The sequence below is a fragment of the Gambusia affinis genome, linkage group LG12 (genome assembly GCF_019740435.1).
Source record: "Gambusia affinis linkage group LG12, SWU_Gaff_1.0, whole genome shotgun sequence".
NCBI classification, from domain to species: domain Eukaryota; kingdom Metazoa; phylum Chordata; class Actinopteri; order Cyprinodontiformes; family Poeciliidae; genus Gambusia; species Gambusia affinis.
The window spans coordinates 18,997,648-19,015,562 of NC_057879.1; the positions used below are offsets into that span (position 1 = coordinate 18,997,648).

The 17,915-nt window shown below is 37.8% G+C and overlaps 1 protein-coding gene across 2 annotated transcripts; it reads right to left on the reverse strand.

The window, feature by feature from the left end:
• Positions 1 to 12,155: 12,155 nt before the first annotated feature.
• On the reverse strand, positions 12,156 to 17,915 carry adcyap1b (adenylate cyclase activating polypeptide 1b). 2 transcript variants are annotated; one of them, XM_044132961.1, is made up of 5 exons: positions 17,591 to 17,915; positions 17,210 to 17,314; positions 16,206 to 16,340; positions 15,722 to 15,826; positions 12,156 to 15,122 (listed from the first exon to the last, which is right to left on the reverse strand). In XM_044132961.1, exons 2-5 carry the CDS (start codon positions 17,311 to 17,313, stop codon positions 14,939 to 14,941), a joined length of 528 nt encoding a protein of 175 aa, XP_043988896.1. In that variant the 5' UTR covers position 17,314; positions 17,591 to 17,915; the 3' UTR covers positions 12,156 to 14,938. The 2 variants fall into 2 exon arrangements, with proteins under 2 accessions (XP_043988896.1, XP_043988897.1); XM_044132962.1 differs by lacking the exon at positions 15,722 to 15,826 and having other exon boundaries at positions 17,591 to 17,895.

Consider the following 17,915-nt stretch of genomic DNA (forward strand, 5'->3'; position numbering starts at 1 on the left):
TTAACAAAGTTTTCCAAGCAGTCCACTCAATAGTTATGCCACATTTTCAAGAAAATCAGCACCATATCACCACAGGATCTCAGCTGGCCAGCAACAGGAATCTGGTTGAGCTTCTTCAGCCTGTAAATGAGTCTTGATCAAAATTGAATTGAGAAAGTCCTACAAGTAATTTTTACTGTTATACAAATGTGTATTTACCAATTAGCTTTGTGAATATTATTGTGTATTTGTTCCTCAAGCTCATGTGGATTAAGCTTTAATGAAGTATAGATTTATGTGCAGTTGTTGAATCATTGTTCTTATACAACAGCCTCTATGAGCAGAATTTAAAAGGGAAGAATTTACTAACTTTTATTTTTGGACTGTGTGTGTTTTAACACATTTAAAGCTTTCAACATTGTGTTTTACATACAGAAAGGTTGCTCTAATTAAAGTCAACTTTCTCTTCTGTGATGGTGTCCTTGTGATGAGTTTTTTTCACATAACTGAGTCTGGGAGAGAAGCATTAATGAGCATGTGTGGGTGAGCATGTATTGTGTGAGTACATACTGTAAGGAGGTGTGAAAACGTTTTTGGCAATGTGTTTAATGGATTATCCTTTTCCTTTGATTCGTTACAAAGATTTTTTGAGCTAGTAAAGTTTTATATTGTCATAGGCTCGTCGCTGAGGAATGTCGGTGTTTCTCTGTCTTCCTTTTTCTGAACAAACTAGTACAACACTTTCCTAGTGTTGCACTGTCTCTTTAGGACTTTCCAGATCTCATTGTGTGCATCTCCAAATAAACATTGCTACATTAAAATAAATACAGAAATTGGACATTTTCCCAGTAGTTCTGTGGCTCTCAGAAGTGAGAAGCAACTATTCCTGGTCCACACTGGTTGGTTATTACTTCATCTCACAGTCCATTTAATTAGGGTGCTTCACAAACATTCAGCCATTTGTATGCAGCTTTCTGAACACATTTTTATTCAAAAATCTACACATCGTAGCCTACATTGAGACCTTGTTAGTCAGACCTGGTTCTCCTTGATAAACAGTGGCGGGCTTCCAGTATATCTTCAGATACTTCCCCACAAACAATTTCTCTTACAGCAAAAGGAAACACATCTCTGATTCTGTAAATGTATTAGTTTGTAATTCAAACTCCTAAATCAATCAGAAAACCTAGAGCCCTGCAATCCTAACAACCTGAATGCTAATCTAAACAAACTAGTAGACTTATCAGGCATTCAAGTGGTGGAAGTAATGTACCAAATGGTTATACTTGTGTCATAATTTAAAAAAAACAAACACTTGATTGTTTATCATTAGTATATACTAAAAGCCATGCATGCAATTGTAAAATTTTGGGTTTAGTGTTTCTACATACGTCTTCCTACATCGTAGTAAAATTAGCAACATTCAAGGGTTTGTTTTTACCATGATGTCCAGAAACAGTGGCTCATCATGTTCAAAAAGATATTTTTCTTTTAGTTGGTTTGGATCAAGGCTGGCCTGTATTACAGAAATGAACCACTCTATTTTGTTTGGAAGTGGACCAAAACCACCTCAAAAAGTGGGTCTCAGTTGTTCAGTACACACCAGTGTTTGGTTGAGTGTTTTCACACCTGCACAAAAGGTTCGGACCAAATGGGGGAAAGAACTCTGGTCTGCTTAAAGCAGACTAAATGTGTGAGGTGTGAATACAACCAGAGTGCTCAAAACAAATCCTGTTGTATTAATCATTGATCAAAAAAGCTATTTACATTGGCTTTTTCAATTGAAAGCATTAGGATGATTTGCCTCAGGATTGGTGGTTTAGAATTTTACATAAATCTCTTAAATGTGCCGATGGCAGCTGTCTGACAGAGTGTTAATTTAACACTCCAACTGAAGCAGTAATAGTTTTGCCTTTTGCCAACATGCGACAGTCAGTTTTTGCCCATATGGCTCTGAACATGCTCACAAGCTGCTGTCAGTCAGTGACGATACCTCCCACACCAAGCAGGAGACATAAAATAGGCTTGCCTGCATTTCTCTCCAGCAAAACAGCAGCAGATGGTGAGAAATCTGGATCCACAGGCCTTTGTGATGGACACCTATGAGGCTCGACTGAGTGACAGCTGTTTCTCAGTGTGTGTCCAGTTATGCTGCAGTCAGCCTTGGATAAGGAAAATGACCTGGAGGGTGGAATGGCAGGGGACTGGATACTAAAAGCATAATTACACCCATGCTGCCATTAACACACACCCTCAGGTGTCTCATCTACTAATATTAACATGGCGAGGGTCAACTTAGGTAAATAATTGTTTTGAGGACTGCATGACTTGTAACTTCAAACAAAAGTCAGCTACTATGTGCTAAGAAAGTTTCATTTTTTCAAAGAAGTGCAAATTTTGTTCATTGTACTAAGAGGCTTCCGTAATCCCGTTGTCATAGTTACAATAGGCAATAAAAGGCAATAGTTTTGATTTCATCTGTAATTCAAAAATAATGAAATGAAATGACATTAGAATTACATAGGGCTTTTCAGGACTCTTTACAATGAAATCAGTCATTCCCACGCTGATACTATGTTTTTGTTCAGTTAATTATTTGTACATATATAGAGTTTAAACTGTTTTATGTCCATCACATGATGAAGTAAAATTCTTAACAATATCATTAAGTTGTTGTAAGGAACATCTGTTGCATATTCCACCTGCCTGCTACAATCTGTTTTGCCAAGAAATTTAACATTTGAGCCATCACAGCACATAGTGAACAAATCTTAACATTACCAAAGAGAATTGGGTCATTAGGAAACTTTTGGAATATTTTCATCATATATTTATAGTCTTGGTTCCCACACCATTCCTTTTTCAGAAGGCAGGAATGCAAATCCTTGATCTTTAATGTGTGTGTGGGTGTGTGTGTGTGTGTTTCAAAAATTGTCAGTTGTCAATTTAACACATGCATAAGATGGAGAAGATAGAGGAAGTGATAACGATTTTAGTCTGACACTATTTTTATCATGGACAAAAGCGAATGATTATCATATACAATTAGATTCAGTGTTTTCTGTCTTGTTAGATTTATTTATTTTTTTTACCAATATAGGAAACCATTTTTAAGAAACCTTTGAAATAATGTTCTTCCTTTATATTAATTATAATAATATCAGGGTACTTCTCAGCAGTGTTTGTTTTATTTGCAGACATCATTGGTTCTTAGTTGTCAATGCCATGTTATCATACTGCATTTGTCAGTGTTGACTGTGCCAGCATGATGATATCACTGAAATGCAGCAGCTGCCAAGCTTTCAAACAAACAAGCATGAGTTGTTCTACAGCGACAACAAATAACAGAGCAACAGAGACGAACCCAGAAACTCACTGACCATGTCCAAAAAGACACAGTTTCTTTGGGTTCAGGTGGACCGTTTCATCATCTAAAGTCATAAATGTTTGCTTATTCTACTAGCCTGTATGTTTTACTCTTAATCTAAAACTGTTCATTATAAACAAAAGTATTTGTTTTCTTCAGACACTGACTGCTCACAACAGAAGGCCAGGCATGCAGGAGTCTTGTTCAAGAATAACAAACATTCAGCCCTCACAACATTTGCTGGTGTGCTTATTAAATATAAATAAACATAACATAGATTTAGTAGTACCCACACCATATTTTTGTGATTTATTGTAGACTTAATGTATAATTTTATTCTTGGCAATTTTGTTGTAAAGATGTAGTCACACTGTTTTCTGTTCTATGATGTATTCTGGCATTTTTAAAAAATATGTAATGTGGGTCTAAGCATAAGGAAATAATACTAATCTAACTCCAGCTTCCACAGATTTTTGGGGTATAAAATTTTGTCACAATTTAGCACTGTAATAGTGCAACACCTTTACTGTACATGTAGAGTGAAAATGTTTAAAAAAAAATTCAGTACCATTCAGTACTCTGAAGATGTAACTGAAATATAATTAGGGTGTATGTATTCATTCCCAAATTACCTGGTACAGCATTGTTGGTTCAATGCATGCTTACCGAATGAATACAGCCTGGGTTTGAGCTTTAACTCACACTGAATGTTTATTAGCAGAACATTCACAATGCATTGCTCCCTAGCACAACTTCTAAAAGTGACACTAAATGAAAACAGAGAACTCGCAGTAATCACTACTTTCTGCTATTTGGACACATTGGTGTTTCTCATGCAGCTATGGTGAAGAAAACCGGTAGGTCGCACCAAAAACTTTTGATAGCGAATGTAAAGTTTCAGCAGCAGTAATTAAGTATTGTGTAGGTGGACTTAAATTAGTGTCGAAATAACTCCATGAAGATTTTATATATGAAATTTTTAACATATTTTTAGTTTGAGCCTGATTTAAAAAATTCTAAATATCAACACTAAGTGTTTTCAAGTGGCTATATTGTTGTATAGTCTATTTGTCCAGGCACTGGCTATGCCTGATTAAGATGCTACTTTTCTCAAAAAATCCCAAGCAAATCCAGAGTCAGTTCTATGATGTTCTCCTTTTTAAGTGTTAGATCATTGTATACTCAAATAATTTCAAAAACTGAAAAAGTTTTGTTTACTGTTGATCAAAGTTTTTAAAAAAAATAGTTGTATATGTTTATTTTCATGGATTGAAGCACACCAAATACTGTGACTTAACTGTTACAGCCCAACAATGGGCATTTTGCTACAACTTCACCAGTGTTGTGTTCAAACTGCTAAACTAATGTTGACAAAAGAGCCCCAGGTAACCAACGAATATGTTTTGAGTTTATTCATACATGAATCACTGCCTACTCTTATTTTAGCTAATCTAAAAGAGGTCTTAAGGAGATTAATTAACCTGTGTCTCAGCTAGATTATCTTTATATTAAGAAAAATATGCGCTAGGTCTACATATATCATTGAACAAATAGAAATATCCCATATCATTACTAGTCCCTCTGCTTTTTTTGTAGTTAAGGTTGTGATAAGCACGCAAGCTTGTAACCTAGGGAACTGTAGAAAGAGCATTTGATAGAGATGCCTCCTGGTCTGACAAAATTGTTTTCACACAGACATAGTCAACTACTGCATGGGCACCAGCCAAAAAACTGATTTTGTTAACAGACTGTCTCATGCTAAAATCATTGCAACAAGATGATTTGAACCAATATGATTAAATGTTATATTTAGAATAAATGGATATTTATTCATGTTCTGGGTGACATCTGTGAGCTCACGACATCTTCCACCATGTAAGGACTGTGTAGGAATGTAACTTTATCTATGTTGGAAAAATGGTTGTATGTTCTGCTCTCCCTGGAGGATAGAAACAGCTAATCAATACAGATTGACTTAAAAGCCATTCAGGCATGGTGCTACTGCGTACTAATATGTTATTTGAGCCAAAGGACTGGAAAGCAAAATGTTTTATTGGTAATTTGCTTACCAGGTGAGTCTTTAAGCTGAAGAGAAATATCTTGTTAGGACACTTCTGGGTAATTAAGTTTATTATACCATACTAGTGCTAGGGCACTGAAGGAACATGAAAACAGATTGCATAACTCTTATTGACTTGACGTGAACATTCAAAAACATAGAGTGGTTGAAATTTTACTCAGCCGACTGTCTTTTATAAAATTAAGCTAATGATTCTGAATGTGTTCTGTGTTTCTGGAAGGCACCTTCTTCCACATAAAGATTTGTTTTGTAATTTGAAAACAACAACTTTAGAACTAGTGCTGGGTCCTTATTGTATCACAGGTGCTCATGTGATGCTTCATTAGTACTGAATTCTGATGCACAAGGCTTCTTGCTTTCATAAAGTTCCTAGAGGGAAAACGAGTGCAAGCATGTGAATATCCTCAAAGACACTATAGGATAATTAATACTCTAACTAATTCATGGTGCCCTAGCTTTGTCTTCATCAGGATCATTATCTGTTGCGGTATACCCTCCTGTTCTGTGTTGCTGTAATAAACTGATTGAACAAACAGAACTCCATAAATCAGCATAATTGTCATTCTCATGCAAAGTGCTACACTAAGCACTTATGACTATTAGTTGGAATGTCCACAGTAATGTTTTATATCTAGGACATACGAAGAGAACATTTAAAGAAAGACTTGCAGAAGGTAGAAATGAGGCGCAGACAAAGAAAATTTATTATGCTGGAAAATCATCCAAAGAGGACCTGGTGGTCCAAGATTATTAAAAGTTCTTGTTGGTCATCATCTTAAAAGACCAGAATTTTTTTGTTTTTCTTTACCACAACAGACTATAATCTTCATGAAGATGTGTGGCCAGAATTATTCTGACCTAAACTGGGATGGGCCAGAAATCCAGCAAATTTGAGAATCTTGTGGAGGGATGCCCAGTGTTTGAAGTTAAATATTAGTAGATTAATGAAGCCTAACTCTATTAGTCTTCACAAAACAAAAGAAATATAAAAAATGTAGTAAGTTGTGCTGTGATTATTAGTCTGATGAACAGAATGTGAATGACAGATTTTGATTACAAAGACTATCACGGATGGCTGATTTAAGAGTATAGCTGTTTTCAGCCATCATCTCAATCAATAAACAAAGGCTTTGTTATGAAAGGGGATGAGTTGGAGGGGAGTCGTTCAACAGAAGGGAACAGGGGCGTAGGGGGGAGCTAGATGATATTTGACTGTTGTCCTCCCCAGGGGGTACAGGATGTTGCTCACAGGTGTGAATGAAGAGCCTGGTTGGTTGCCGCACCTCCCCACGTTTCCCTCTTATACTACATCGTTCCCTCTCTCAAAGCTTCATTTTTTTTATAGAGCTGCCACACACAATTCCCAAAGAGTTGCTTGCTGACAGGCAGTTACTTTAATGTTGAATACGTGTGAAAGATGGGAAAGCCTGTACCGGCTATGTGCATCAGCTTCTTAAAGTGAACACTTACCTTTCTGTTGTGCAAGCGAAGAGTAGGAGAAGGAGAGTTCTAGGATTTCCACTTTTGAAAGCATCCTAACAAAGAACATGGAAAAGAATGTTTCCCATGTTATTTTAGCCTATAACATGGCTATATCAGAAATAGTCTATTTCTGATATAAATAAAAGCATTAGGTAACTCAGTGCAATAGTTGGCTGTAAGCACAACCCAAATAATTTCTTCTCCCATGAATTTTTTTCCTGACAATATTGTTTTTAATTGTCCAAAGAGGAGCTGCACAGTGGCGCAGTTGGTAGAGCTGTTGCCTTGCAACAAGAAGGTCCTGGGTTCGATTCCCGGCCCGGGGTCTTTCTGCATGGAGTTTGCATGTTCTCCCTGTGCATGGTGGGTTCTCTCCGGGTTCTCCGGCTTCCTCCCACAGTCCAAAAACATGACTGTCAGGTTAATTGGTGTCTCTAAATCCTTCCTAGGTGTGAGTGTGTGTGCGCATGGTTGTTTGTCTTGTATGTCTTTGTGTTGCCCTGTGACAGACTGGCGACCTGTCCAGGGTGTACCCCGCCTCTCGCCCGGAACGCAGCTGGAGATAGGCACCAGCAACCCTCCTGACCCCATTAGGGAAGAAGGGTGTAAGAAAATGGATGGATGGATGGATGGATGTCCAAAGAGGCTGTCTGGTCTGTTTCTCTGCCCTTAAAGTAATCCCTCTGTCTTTGCCAGTATTCTGCCGACATATTAAACACTTTCCTACCATACAAGCACTGCCTGCCTTAATAACACAGATTGAACTTGCATTCATTAAAAGGAGAGAGAAGAGATATCAGCACAGGCTATGTGTTAGGGTGTGAATTTTACTCTCATATTCGACAACTAGTCTCTCTTCCTCTCACTCTCTGTCTGTCATCATTACCTAACATGAACAGATGTTGCATCATCTAACTTGTCTCTCAGATCATCCTACAGTTTTAGCACCTAAAACAACAATACATACATTGTCTTGAAGATTTTGTTGGCTGATGTTCGTCAACACAGTCAAGAAGAGAAACACTGTGATATTTAAATTATTGAATTCTGATCATTTTTTGATTTTGGATGTACTAATATAAAAAAGTGTGAGGTACTTTAGTGTTTTGGGTGTTAATAAAGAACAACCTTCCTTTCTTGTACTTAGTTAGTAATGCAAATTGTTTTTGACAATAATAACACCGTAAAGAGCAAAACAAATTTAATCTACAATGACTTAATGGCTGTCACTGCAAACAGAAAATGGTCAAAATGGGCTGTTTTTCATTAAAAATGTAAAATGTTGTTTTCTTAATACAAAAATAATCCACTTTGGGAATGAGAGCATCAATTTTAGTTGATACACCACTATAGAAAATGGCTCGTGGGACATGACAACAAGTGACAATAAAATTTGTATTAGGCAATGCAATTCTTGATATGCTAATTTATGAATAATGTTATGACCTATTTATAAGCTTAATTTCATAAAATATGAAAAAGCAGGAACTTGTTCAAGTCAGTCATGTGAACTTAGCTTATGAAGTTTAGTTGCTGATATAATAAAACAAATTAAATCATTTTAGCTCACTGAAATGAACATTGAACTAGTTCGTTTTAAGAATGAACTGTGAAAACACTGCATATCCCATTTAGTAAATCTGTCCCAAGATTTATATGCTCAAGACCTACAACAGTTTATCTATAGGTAGAAGTGGTATTCTGTACCTAGATCCTGGTTAGAAATATGGGGCAGGACTACAAAGAGCATAAACACATCCCTTCTGACAAATCTCAAGTTTATGTTTTTTACACCCAGCAGCTAATTATACATAATTCAGTGTTTGCACAACCTTGCCCTAAGCATTATGAGTAATGTTTGACTAAATGAGCAAGACGCAAAAATGACAAAAGTGATGAAACTGCAAAAGGTGACTTTGCTCATTTAACTCTTATTTAGTTCAAAATTCAACAATTGTTGTGGTTCACAACAAACGCATACTGTAAAAAGTATGTATTTGGACATTTTGTGATCCCATAGGGTGCATCACAAACCTTCTTTGCACGCTGCATCCCAATAAGTTCAAAAACCAGCAGGCTCTCCTGCTGTGGAGCGCCTGCTGTTTCCCAACCACTTTCTTTCACAAGCATAATAAAAAAGCAGATGGAAACCAAGCATTATGTGCTTGTGGTTTATAGGAATAGTCAGTTGAACATACTTCTAATAAAACTTAGTCTTTGTTGAATAATGCTGACTCTGCAATTTAGCAGAGTTAAGGGTGCACAATATGGTGCACCCTTAATGTCACAAAAACAAAATCAGGGGTCAAGTAACATTTGACAAAGATGGATCAGGTTTCAAAAAGTATAATCAAAACAGATAGCAGACTTTAACATTAAAATAAGAGTATCATATGTACTTTAGAACATGAATTTATTGAATATGACCTAACTTTTTGGTTACTATTACTATTATTTAAACCATTATCACCAAAAACAATATAAAGAGCATTTTAAAGTGTTAAATGTGTTTAAGCAAAAGTTTTAAATTAATTGCATTAGTCTAAGTGTACTTGATTCATACAATGTATGAGCTCAATTTTGTTTGTATTCAAAATACTTTAATAAACCGAATTTTGATTATATTCATCATTTACTAGTAATTGATGTGTGTCAATTGAGACCAAAACCTGTCTGAGAAAACTGAAAACCATTTCTCTCTGGGATGAAGCAAACCTGATTATTTTCCTGCTGAATTCTCAGGATTTCAACCCTAAATATTCCATTTGCATGATAGAAACCTTTGATTCCCACAGCGAATAGAAAGAAAGAGTTCTGAAATTTGGTAGCTAAGAATATTCTATGTGGTTATTTTTTGCTTCCTGGCCAAGAAACATTGCAATAAATGACAGATAGTTGTGGTCATGCTTGGTTAGTCAGTCAGCAGAGGTAGTTTTACCCTCTGAGCTGGAAACATCTCCTGATCAGTGGTCCATGTCTTCAAATTTTTGCCCACAACTCCTTTTCACACACTTCTCCCTCTCTGTTTTCTGTTGCTCTCATAGGGCTTATGTTTACAGCAGAGTGCCTCCTGCTCAATGACAGATATGACAGAGCTTGCCATGAGTCTGTGTTTAGGAGAAAAGTAGCATCATTGCTACCATGCTCAAGAGTCCCATTAAAGTCATGGCCGGATTATAACCCCCACCCCCAAAAATATAATAAATAAAACAAACCTAACCACTGAATAATTCATGAGTTGACACTCAGGAGGAGTGCAGTGGGTGGGAGGATGGTTGCATCATCACTTGTGTCTGGGCCTGTCTCATGAGTTCTTTATTCCAACCCTGAAAATGCAAGAGAGATTTGGAAGGAGGAGGGGAGTGTTTGTATAAAACCTCACAGCGAGAGTGGGAGAGAGAGTGAGTAAAGGGCAGAGAATGTAAAGTCTCAAACAATAGATCTATTTCAACCATGCATCCACATTTCTGGCTTTACATGCTCTTCAAAAATACTGGAACAAAGAAGAATGGGTGTGGCTGCAATGCCGGAGGCGAATGTGGGAATCCTCCCAGGAAAAGCCCCTCAACCATTTCCCCTCTGACACTTGGAACATGATTAATATGGCGTGTCTAGAGTGAGAAGAAAGATTATTAGGCACAGTGTGTCCCTTAAAGCTGGGTAAGGTGTGAGCTTGTCTTATTTTCATCTGCAAGAAGAAACTGCTCTCCTGAAAGACACAGAAAATGAGATCAATCAGAGCAAAGATACTGATGGGGAGATGAGAAGTGCAGCGATGCACGCCACAGAGCAGAAGCAAAGCAGGGCTAAGAGGAGGGAGGAGTCATCTTTTATTGATTCAGGCATTAATGTACATTATGTACAAATTGGTCGAGGGTGGCCCCTCGTGCAGTCCTGTGCTGTGCCAACAAATTGAAGCAATTGCCTTGATATCCACTTGTGGGCGTATGGGAGCTTGAATTTCAAATCCAATGTAATTTTTTGTTTGTTTGTTTGTTTGTTTCCTTGGACATTTTATCCCACTCATTTGATCCATACTCATATACTTTGTTTTATTAGTAAAAAAAAAAAATGCTGTAATAAATATCTGTGAATCTTCTCTTGTCAAGAGTCCCATCCCTGCTTTTATTTATGACAGCTGAAAAGTCCATAGGAGGGCATAAATAAAGAACGGAGACAACCTATATTTCCCAAAGGTGGCTCAGACACTGACAGTTGACAATCTGTCAGCCTTTTCATACCATTGGGGCAAACATCATGAATCAACTTGCTCAAGAGGGGAGAAAACAAAGATATATGTCCAAAAGCATGAATGTTTTGTGCTCCTCTATGCTGAAGATTCTTGTGTGTATTCCAATAATTGGATCTTATTAAAATCTTCTGTTCTCGACTCACATATGAGGTTTTATGCAGAACTCCATTCCAATGCAGACTCTGACCAAGGTCTGCACACAGACAAAAGCAAACACACTTGACACACGCGCGCACACACAACTGTGTCCCTTTGTGGACCGTTGCCATGCAACATTTCTCTGATTGGGTTAGTTGAGCTCTAGTGAATGTGTACTCACGCCCACACACACACACGCTCCTCCTGGTTGATGAGGATCAGATCACACACAAACTCGTTGCCACACCCATCCTCCTCTCCCACGGGACACAGCTGCTCCTCCAAGGCCGAGGATGGAGAGGGGAGAGAGACATGGCTCTTACAACAGGAGGGAAGTGGTCTCCTCTCTGTGAGCTCTGCTGTTCAGTCCAGGGTCGAACCTTTCCTTGGCTGTGATGATCGATGGTTGGTTGTTGGTTATATTAAGTTTTATTACCATAAAATATCAACCCATTTTTTTCCTTAGAATACATACACTTTGCTATTTAATCAGTGAAAAACAACACCATTTGGATTCTGCTTCTGCTTTATGTGTGCTTCAAGTTTGTTTCATAATTATTCTTTTTTTCATTTCTAATGATTTTGCTATGAAAAGAGTGCATTCGCGTCAAGTGGACTTGAAATTGACACACTCCACTGGAGCTTTTTTACTATATTTGCTGGAGAATTTCTAAGCCTATTTTCTTTTGTGAATTTATATGTGTGTTTACAATGGAAGCTGATCTGTCAGAGGTGCACATTGATCGTATAATCCCAAGATATATTAAGTCCAGAGTCATTTTGTGTGTGACTAAATTGTTTGTGTTGGATCCTCTCGGAAGGGTGAAGTATCAAAGATTAGACATTGATTGGAAGGGTTTTGTTGTTTACAAAAATTTATTCATACAAATCTTACAACACTTTCATGACAATGAGAAACGTAAGAACTCCATATAAGGACTTGTGTGTGTTTAACGATGCCACTTTGCACTGAGGTTAAGTTCTAAAACACAATGTTCTCAAATAGATAAGAATTTACACATTGAAGTAAGGCGTTGGGCGCTGTCAGAACTATCAACAACAGGCATTTTCTATTATCTGAACAACATCTCTGTCATTATGCTCTTAGACCCTTTTTTTATTTATTCGAAATAGTGTTGCACAGAGTCATAAAGAATATATGTAGGGGCTATTTTTTTTATCATATAAGTTACTGACCAATATCAAAATAATCAACAACACCTCATAATCAACAATAATAAACACTGGTCATTGTTCACAAACTCTCACAGACACTAAACAACCCAAACTCATGCACACACACACACACACACGCACACACGCGCACGCACGCACACGCATGTTGCCTGCTTCACCAACATATACATTCTATTCTTGTCTACAATATTTTTTATTTTTTTTTGCTCAAAAAAACTCATTGGCCATGCTGTGAAAACAAAAGCCTAATTCTACTACTGTTAGGGCAGACTAAGCTGAGCAGTTAAACAGAGTAAAAGGAAGTTTCAATGTAAGCTAATGGACTGCAGCATCGTAGGGCCACTGAAATTGCCATCTGTCACTCGTGGCGAATTTTTCTTAGGTTTTTTTTTTTTATTCTTTTCTTTTTTTTAGGTTTCACACATCAAAGCAAGGCACAAAAGCCAAAAGCTGTTTCCACCTCCACGTTTGTGTTCGGTCACTCATAATGCACATACATGTATGTTTGCCACACACACACACACACACACTACTCTCATGCATACCCACAAAGCTTGTGGTTTAAAGCCGAATTAGAAGACGTGTGTTATTTTCTATGGGGAGAACACAGACCACTGATTCGATTGCAAGAGTACGCACAAAGCTGCAATTGCATACTAGGGAATAAATACTTGGAATGTTCCCTTATAAAAAGTCAGAGGGGGTTTCCTGTCTGCTAGAAGGAGTGAACTTCATTCAGCTGTGTTCTGGCGTTAGAGGGAAAACCTATCTTCCCGCAGGAAAACCTCTGTGAAGGGAATTCAACATCTGATATTCTGCTTTATCAGACTCATTGACCCTAATCTCACTGAGGCAGAAGAAGCCCTCACCTCTTCTCTGTTTTTAACACATCCTGCCTTTCCTGACTCTTGGAGTGCTGTGGCTGGTTTCTTGTGCAACCTCTCGTTCCGTCTACTCTTCTACACTCTCTCGTCTCCATGTCTCAACCTAACACTCTTTCTCGTTCTTTTTCCTCACTGCACAGTAGACATCCGACAGATCAGCTTCTCACTAACAGTTGAAACACAGCACTAAATCAGCAAAGGCCATTTAGACTGAAACGAAATTTTAAAAAACTGCTACAATAAGACAAAAAGTAATCAGCGTTCTGTTATATCCACCATGACAGTGGCAGGGGAGGTAAAGATTCAACAAGTCAGTGCAGTTCCAGTATCTACCACCTCCAGCCCTCATTGTTCACAATTTTTTGTCACAATATAACAGAGAGGAGGGCTTTGGAAATGAGCTTGGTGCAGCCCACTCTACAAAAATGGCAATAAAAGCATAATGCATGCAGTCTCTATGCAAGAATTATCAAGGTGTCAGTTTCCACATGCACCACATAAAAGGTAAATATCCTCTTTCAGCATCCAGGATTCTCATGTTTCCTTTGTGCTTTGTTTCCTGCTTTTCTTTTTTTCTCTCTGTTACCTGCGTACAATGAACAGATTAAGCACACTTTCCCAGATATTTCTGTTGGTGTACAACACTGAGAGGATCAAAGATTCTTTGCACAGTCCTGAAGAGCGTGATTTATCTCCTACTGTGAAATGACTTTGAGGCAAGTAAGCAGGCAGTGCTTTCTGCTACCAGATTTCCTGTATGGCAATAATCCCCCTGCAAAAGCCCATGTGTGACTGAATAGCCATACTTTCTACACAAACAGGGTATATTTTTCTACCAGTAGAATGGATGGATGTTTAAATCATCCATATATCTATCAGATGAGAAGCTGTCCAACAGAAACCATCTCACTTTAACGCCCTGGAGGGGTAGCAAAACTCTCCAAACCCACAGAGCTCCTATTTAAGGGAATATGGAAAAAAAAAGAGGGTAGCATCTATCATTTATGATAAGCCCACATGTGCCTCAGGTAACATGCTCACTGCGTCTTTGGGCCTGCTTTTGGAAAACAACGACAAAAAAAAAACAACACTAAAAAAATAGACTACAAAAATAAGTAGTAACATTCAATACTTTGATTGTCTTTTGAAAATCTATTTATTTTCTGCATATGTGGATGACCTTAGGAGATTTCAAGCGCATAAACGTTGAAGGTGCACATCTATCTTTTTTTTCTGATTTCATCATCTTTTTTGTCATTTTTTTTCTGTTGTTTTCAACATCTCAACATGAAAAATAAAAATATTGGTCCACAAAGTAGCTATAACTGTGCGGTATCAAGTGCTTTTGTACAAAAAGGGAAAAGAAAAAAACGATATTATTAATAAAATATTCATTTTAATGGCTTTACTTCATACATAAATACATGTTGAAAGAACACAGGCGCAATCCACTGGTTGGTCAGATATATCTGAATGACTTTGAGTTAACGACTGGATGTATATACACAGGAGGGCAGTTTTGGGCGCTTTTTCTTTCTTTTTTCTTTCTTTTAACGGAGCTACAAATAGGCGAGCCGGCGTCCTTTGTTCCTAACTCTCTGTCTGTACCTTCTACCCAGAACCGCTGCCAGGTATTTCTGCACGGCCATCTGCTTTCTATAGCGACTGTAGCTGTCGGTGAAGATCCCATCTGAATGTCTTTTGGACAGGGGCTCTGACTCTTCCTCCATGCTGTTGTCGTCACTGAAAAGTAATCGGGGGAGAAGATACAGAACGGAAGAAATCACGATAAGATTCGTTAATCAAGCAAGTTCAGAATAAATTTGTGTTTTTAAATTGTTTTTACTATTATTACCACTATATATAGAGATTGATTATCATTACGCTGTGATCAACAGTTGGGCCTTTATTCTTTTTTTTTTTCGATTTTTGTTTTAAATATATGGAAATTATGGTAATACCGAATTGCGCATTTAATTTAAAGAAGCCTATCAATTATTCATTTGAAACCCAATGGATATTCTGACGCATGATTTTTCATTAGCGCATAGGCTTAGAACAGTTAATTCAGAAATTAATGGTGCAATCACACCTCAGTTGCAGGGAGTTTTAGAATAAGACTCCTGTGTTTATTACTTTCGTTTTGAAAATCAGAAACACTATATGTATGTTTCTGCAAATAGAGGGTTTTATGGACAGGCAACACAAAAATAATAATAAACAAATAAATAAAAATCACGCACATATAATGAGTGATGCAAGCAGCCTGAAGTTGTGCAGCGCAGAAACATAAAATAAAAAATAAATAAATAAATAAAAACGCTGAAGAGAAATGCCCTTACCCTGCACGAACAGTCATCAGAGAATGCAGATAATGTCTCGCTGTTAACTGACCCAGGATCTCCCTCAAGGCTCTATCTAATTCTTCCTCAGCATGCCTTTCTGGTCTGAGATGATGAAACGCCAAAGAACACATAGATCATCAGAGACTTAAAGGAAAAAAATAATAATAACAGAAACAATGATAAATGAAATAAAAAGAGGCGCAGACGAAAATGATTCACGACAGCCTAAAATGTCCCCACCCATCGGCATGAGGTTAAAAAATAATAATAATAATAATAATAATACCAATTTTAAAAAATAATAAGATGTATTTTAAAATAATAATAATTAAAAAAAAGCCTTAACATGCTCTCCCTCCGTGATCTTCATGTTCAGCAGAATGGAAACAACAACTTGAGGCTACTCGGTAAGGAAGTAAGACAGAGCAAATTACACGGGGTGCTCTGTCCCAGCTGCAGTACGCATTCAAATGGGATTTACCTTTTTTCTGGTGGGTAATACAGGCTGTACGCATCGTCGTTTAGAGATGGGGGGCTTCTTATAGCAAGCTGGTCGCTGTCAAAGCCCATGTCGGACAGAGAGTTGCCATCCTCATCAAACGCGTCGTTTTCAAGTCTGCAACGTGCAAGGCAGTCGTCAGAAATCCGATGCAGTAAAAAATAAAAAAAATTAAAAAATACGATGCGTGCCTCAAACCAGCAGGCAAGCCTAATGTGTTTCTGATGAAGTAAGAGAAGTATTAAATATAACTTTTTAATAATTACTTAAAATGACAAACATTTCAATAAATCCCTTTTCCTTCTGGTAGAAAATCTATTTTATATTCCAACTTGCTACTGCTGGTGATTTCAGCGCAGACTTCAGACTCATTAATTATTAAAAAATCTAAACAATAGGTGTTGGAAAAGATCGCCTATAGGCTATAAGAGTGTGGGCGGTGGAGCCTCAGAAGAGAGTGGGGGAATAAATCAATTGAAAGACTGCTTAAAAATAGCTGCAAAATTTCTGAATCGAAGAGAACCACGCCCAAATTTAATTCTGGATATGCTTTTAGCAGAAAAAAAGAAAAGAAATAAATCTTAAATGGGAAGAGCTCTCCGATTCGTTTTGCCGCGCCTCTCCTTGGTGACGCCAGTCCATCGTCATCCCAAGGGCTATCCAGCGCACCGACTGCGCTCTCATTTTTAATAAGGGGGAGTTCTGTGAACAGTCCCACCGGACTGATACATGTACGCAATTTCCATAGGCATTTTCCACTCAACACCTGCGTTTGTGTGCTTTGGGGAAATTATTGCACATCCATGTTATTTTTTTACAGCTGAGCGCTCTAAAATTGCGCCTATATTTGCGCACTTGTCTGAAATAAAGACAGACATTGATGACAGTACGATTGGAACATTGAAAAATATGCTGTTAAACACAATTTTGAAATGAATAATTTAAAGAAATATAGCTTCAGTAAGCAAGGATTAGGACAAACCTACCTGATCTTAGGGTAACTTAGTCCTATAGGTGTACAGAAGACGCTGTAGTGCATTAAGATTCCGTAGATGAGCAAGATTAAAGTGGCTTTACTCGAACTGGCCATGCTGTTGATGAAATACAGACAGGAAACAGGTTACTTTCTCTGCTGAGAAATGAACGCTCTTTGTTTAATCATAGTAACAGACGCTGGCTGCTATTGTTTTTATATTTATTTTAACTAAAGAAAAAAGCGAGCCACACATGCTGCCTTAATATAACAATTAAAGTTGGGTTTTTTTTGTCTGTTTGTTGTTTTTGTTTTTTTTGTGGTGAAAGTTTGAAATTCATATTTTCCTCACAAAAATATTTTAAATAGACAGTGGAAAAACAGGCGCACATACCTAGAGCAGGAAAGCAGGTGTAGCGATGTGCTGAGAAGGCTGTGATCCGGGCGCGGCTTTGTTGTTTGTGCGTGTGTGAGAGTTTGAGACACGGTGTTTCTTCCTCACAGCACTTCTTTCCTGGCTCAAGCGCCTCCGTTGGGTCTCCTTATGTTGATCTCCCCCACTCTTTAGTGCAGCCCGTCTCACTTTTATAGACACAGTGAAATTGAAAGGGACGCAGCCTGGTCGCAAACAAAAAAAGACTGTGCGCTAGGTGTTCTTCTACATAGCGCTGCTCCAAACTTTTGTCTTGCGCTGCTGATAGCCGTGGATTTTTATCCGT

What these genes read in the sequence shown, in the direction of transcription:
- adcyap1b (XM_044132961.1), bottom strand. Translation starts at nt 17,313, where the DNA reads ATGGCCAGTTCGAGTAAAGCCACTTTAATCTTGCTCATCTACGGAATC. An exon ending in TATTACCCACCAGAAAAAAG is followed by an intron (nt 15,827 to 16,205) that starts GTAAATCCCATT and finishes TCATCATCTCAG; the next exon opens with ACCAGAAAGGCATGCTGAGG. An exon ending in CTGATGACTGTTCGTGCAGG is followed by an intron (nt 15,123 to 15,721) that starts GTAAGGGCATTT and finishes ATTACTTTTCAG; the next exon opens with TGACGACAACAGCATGGAGG.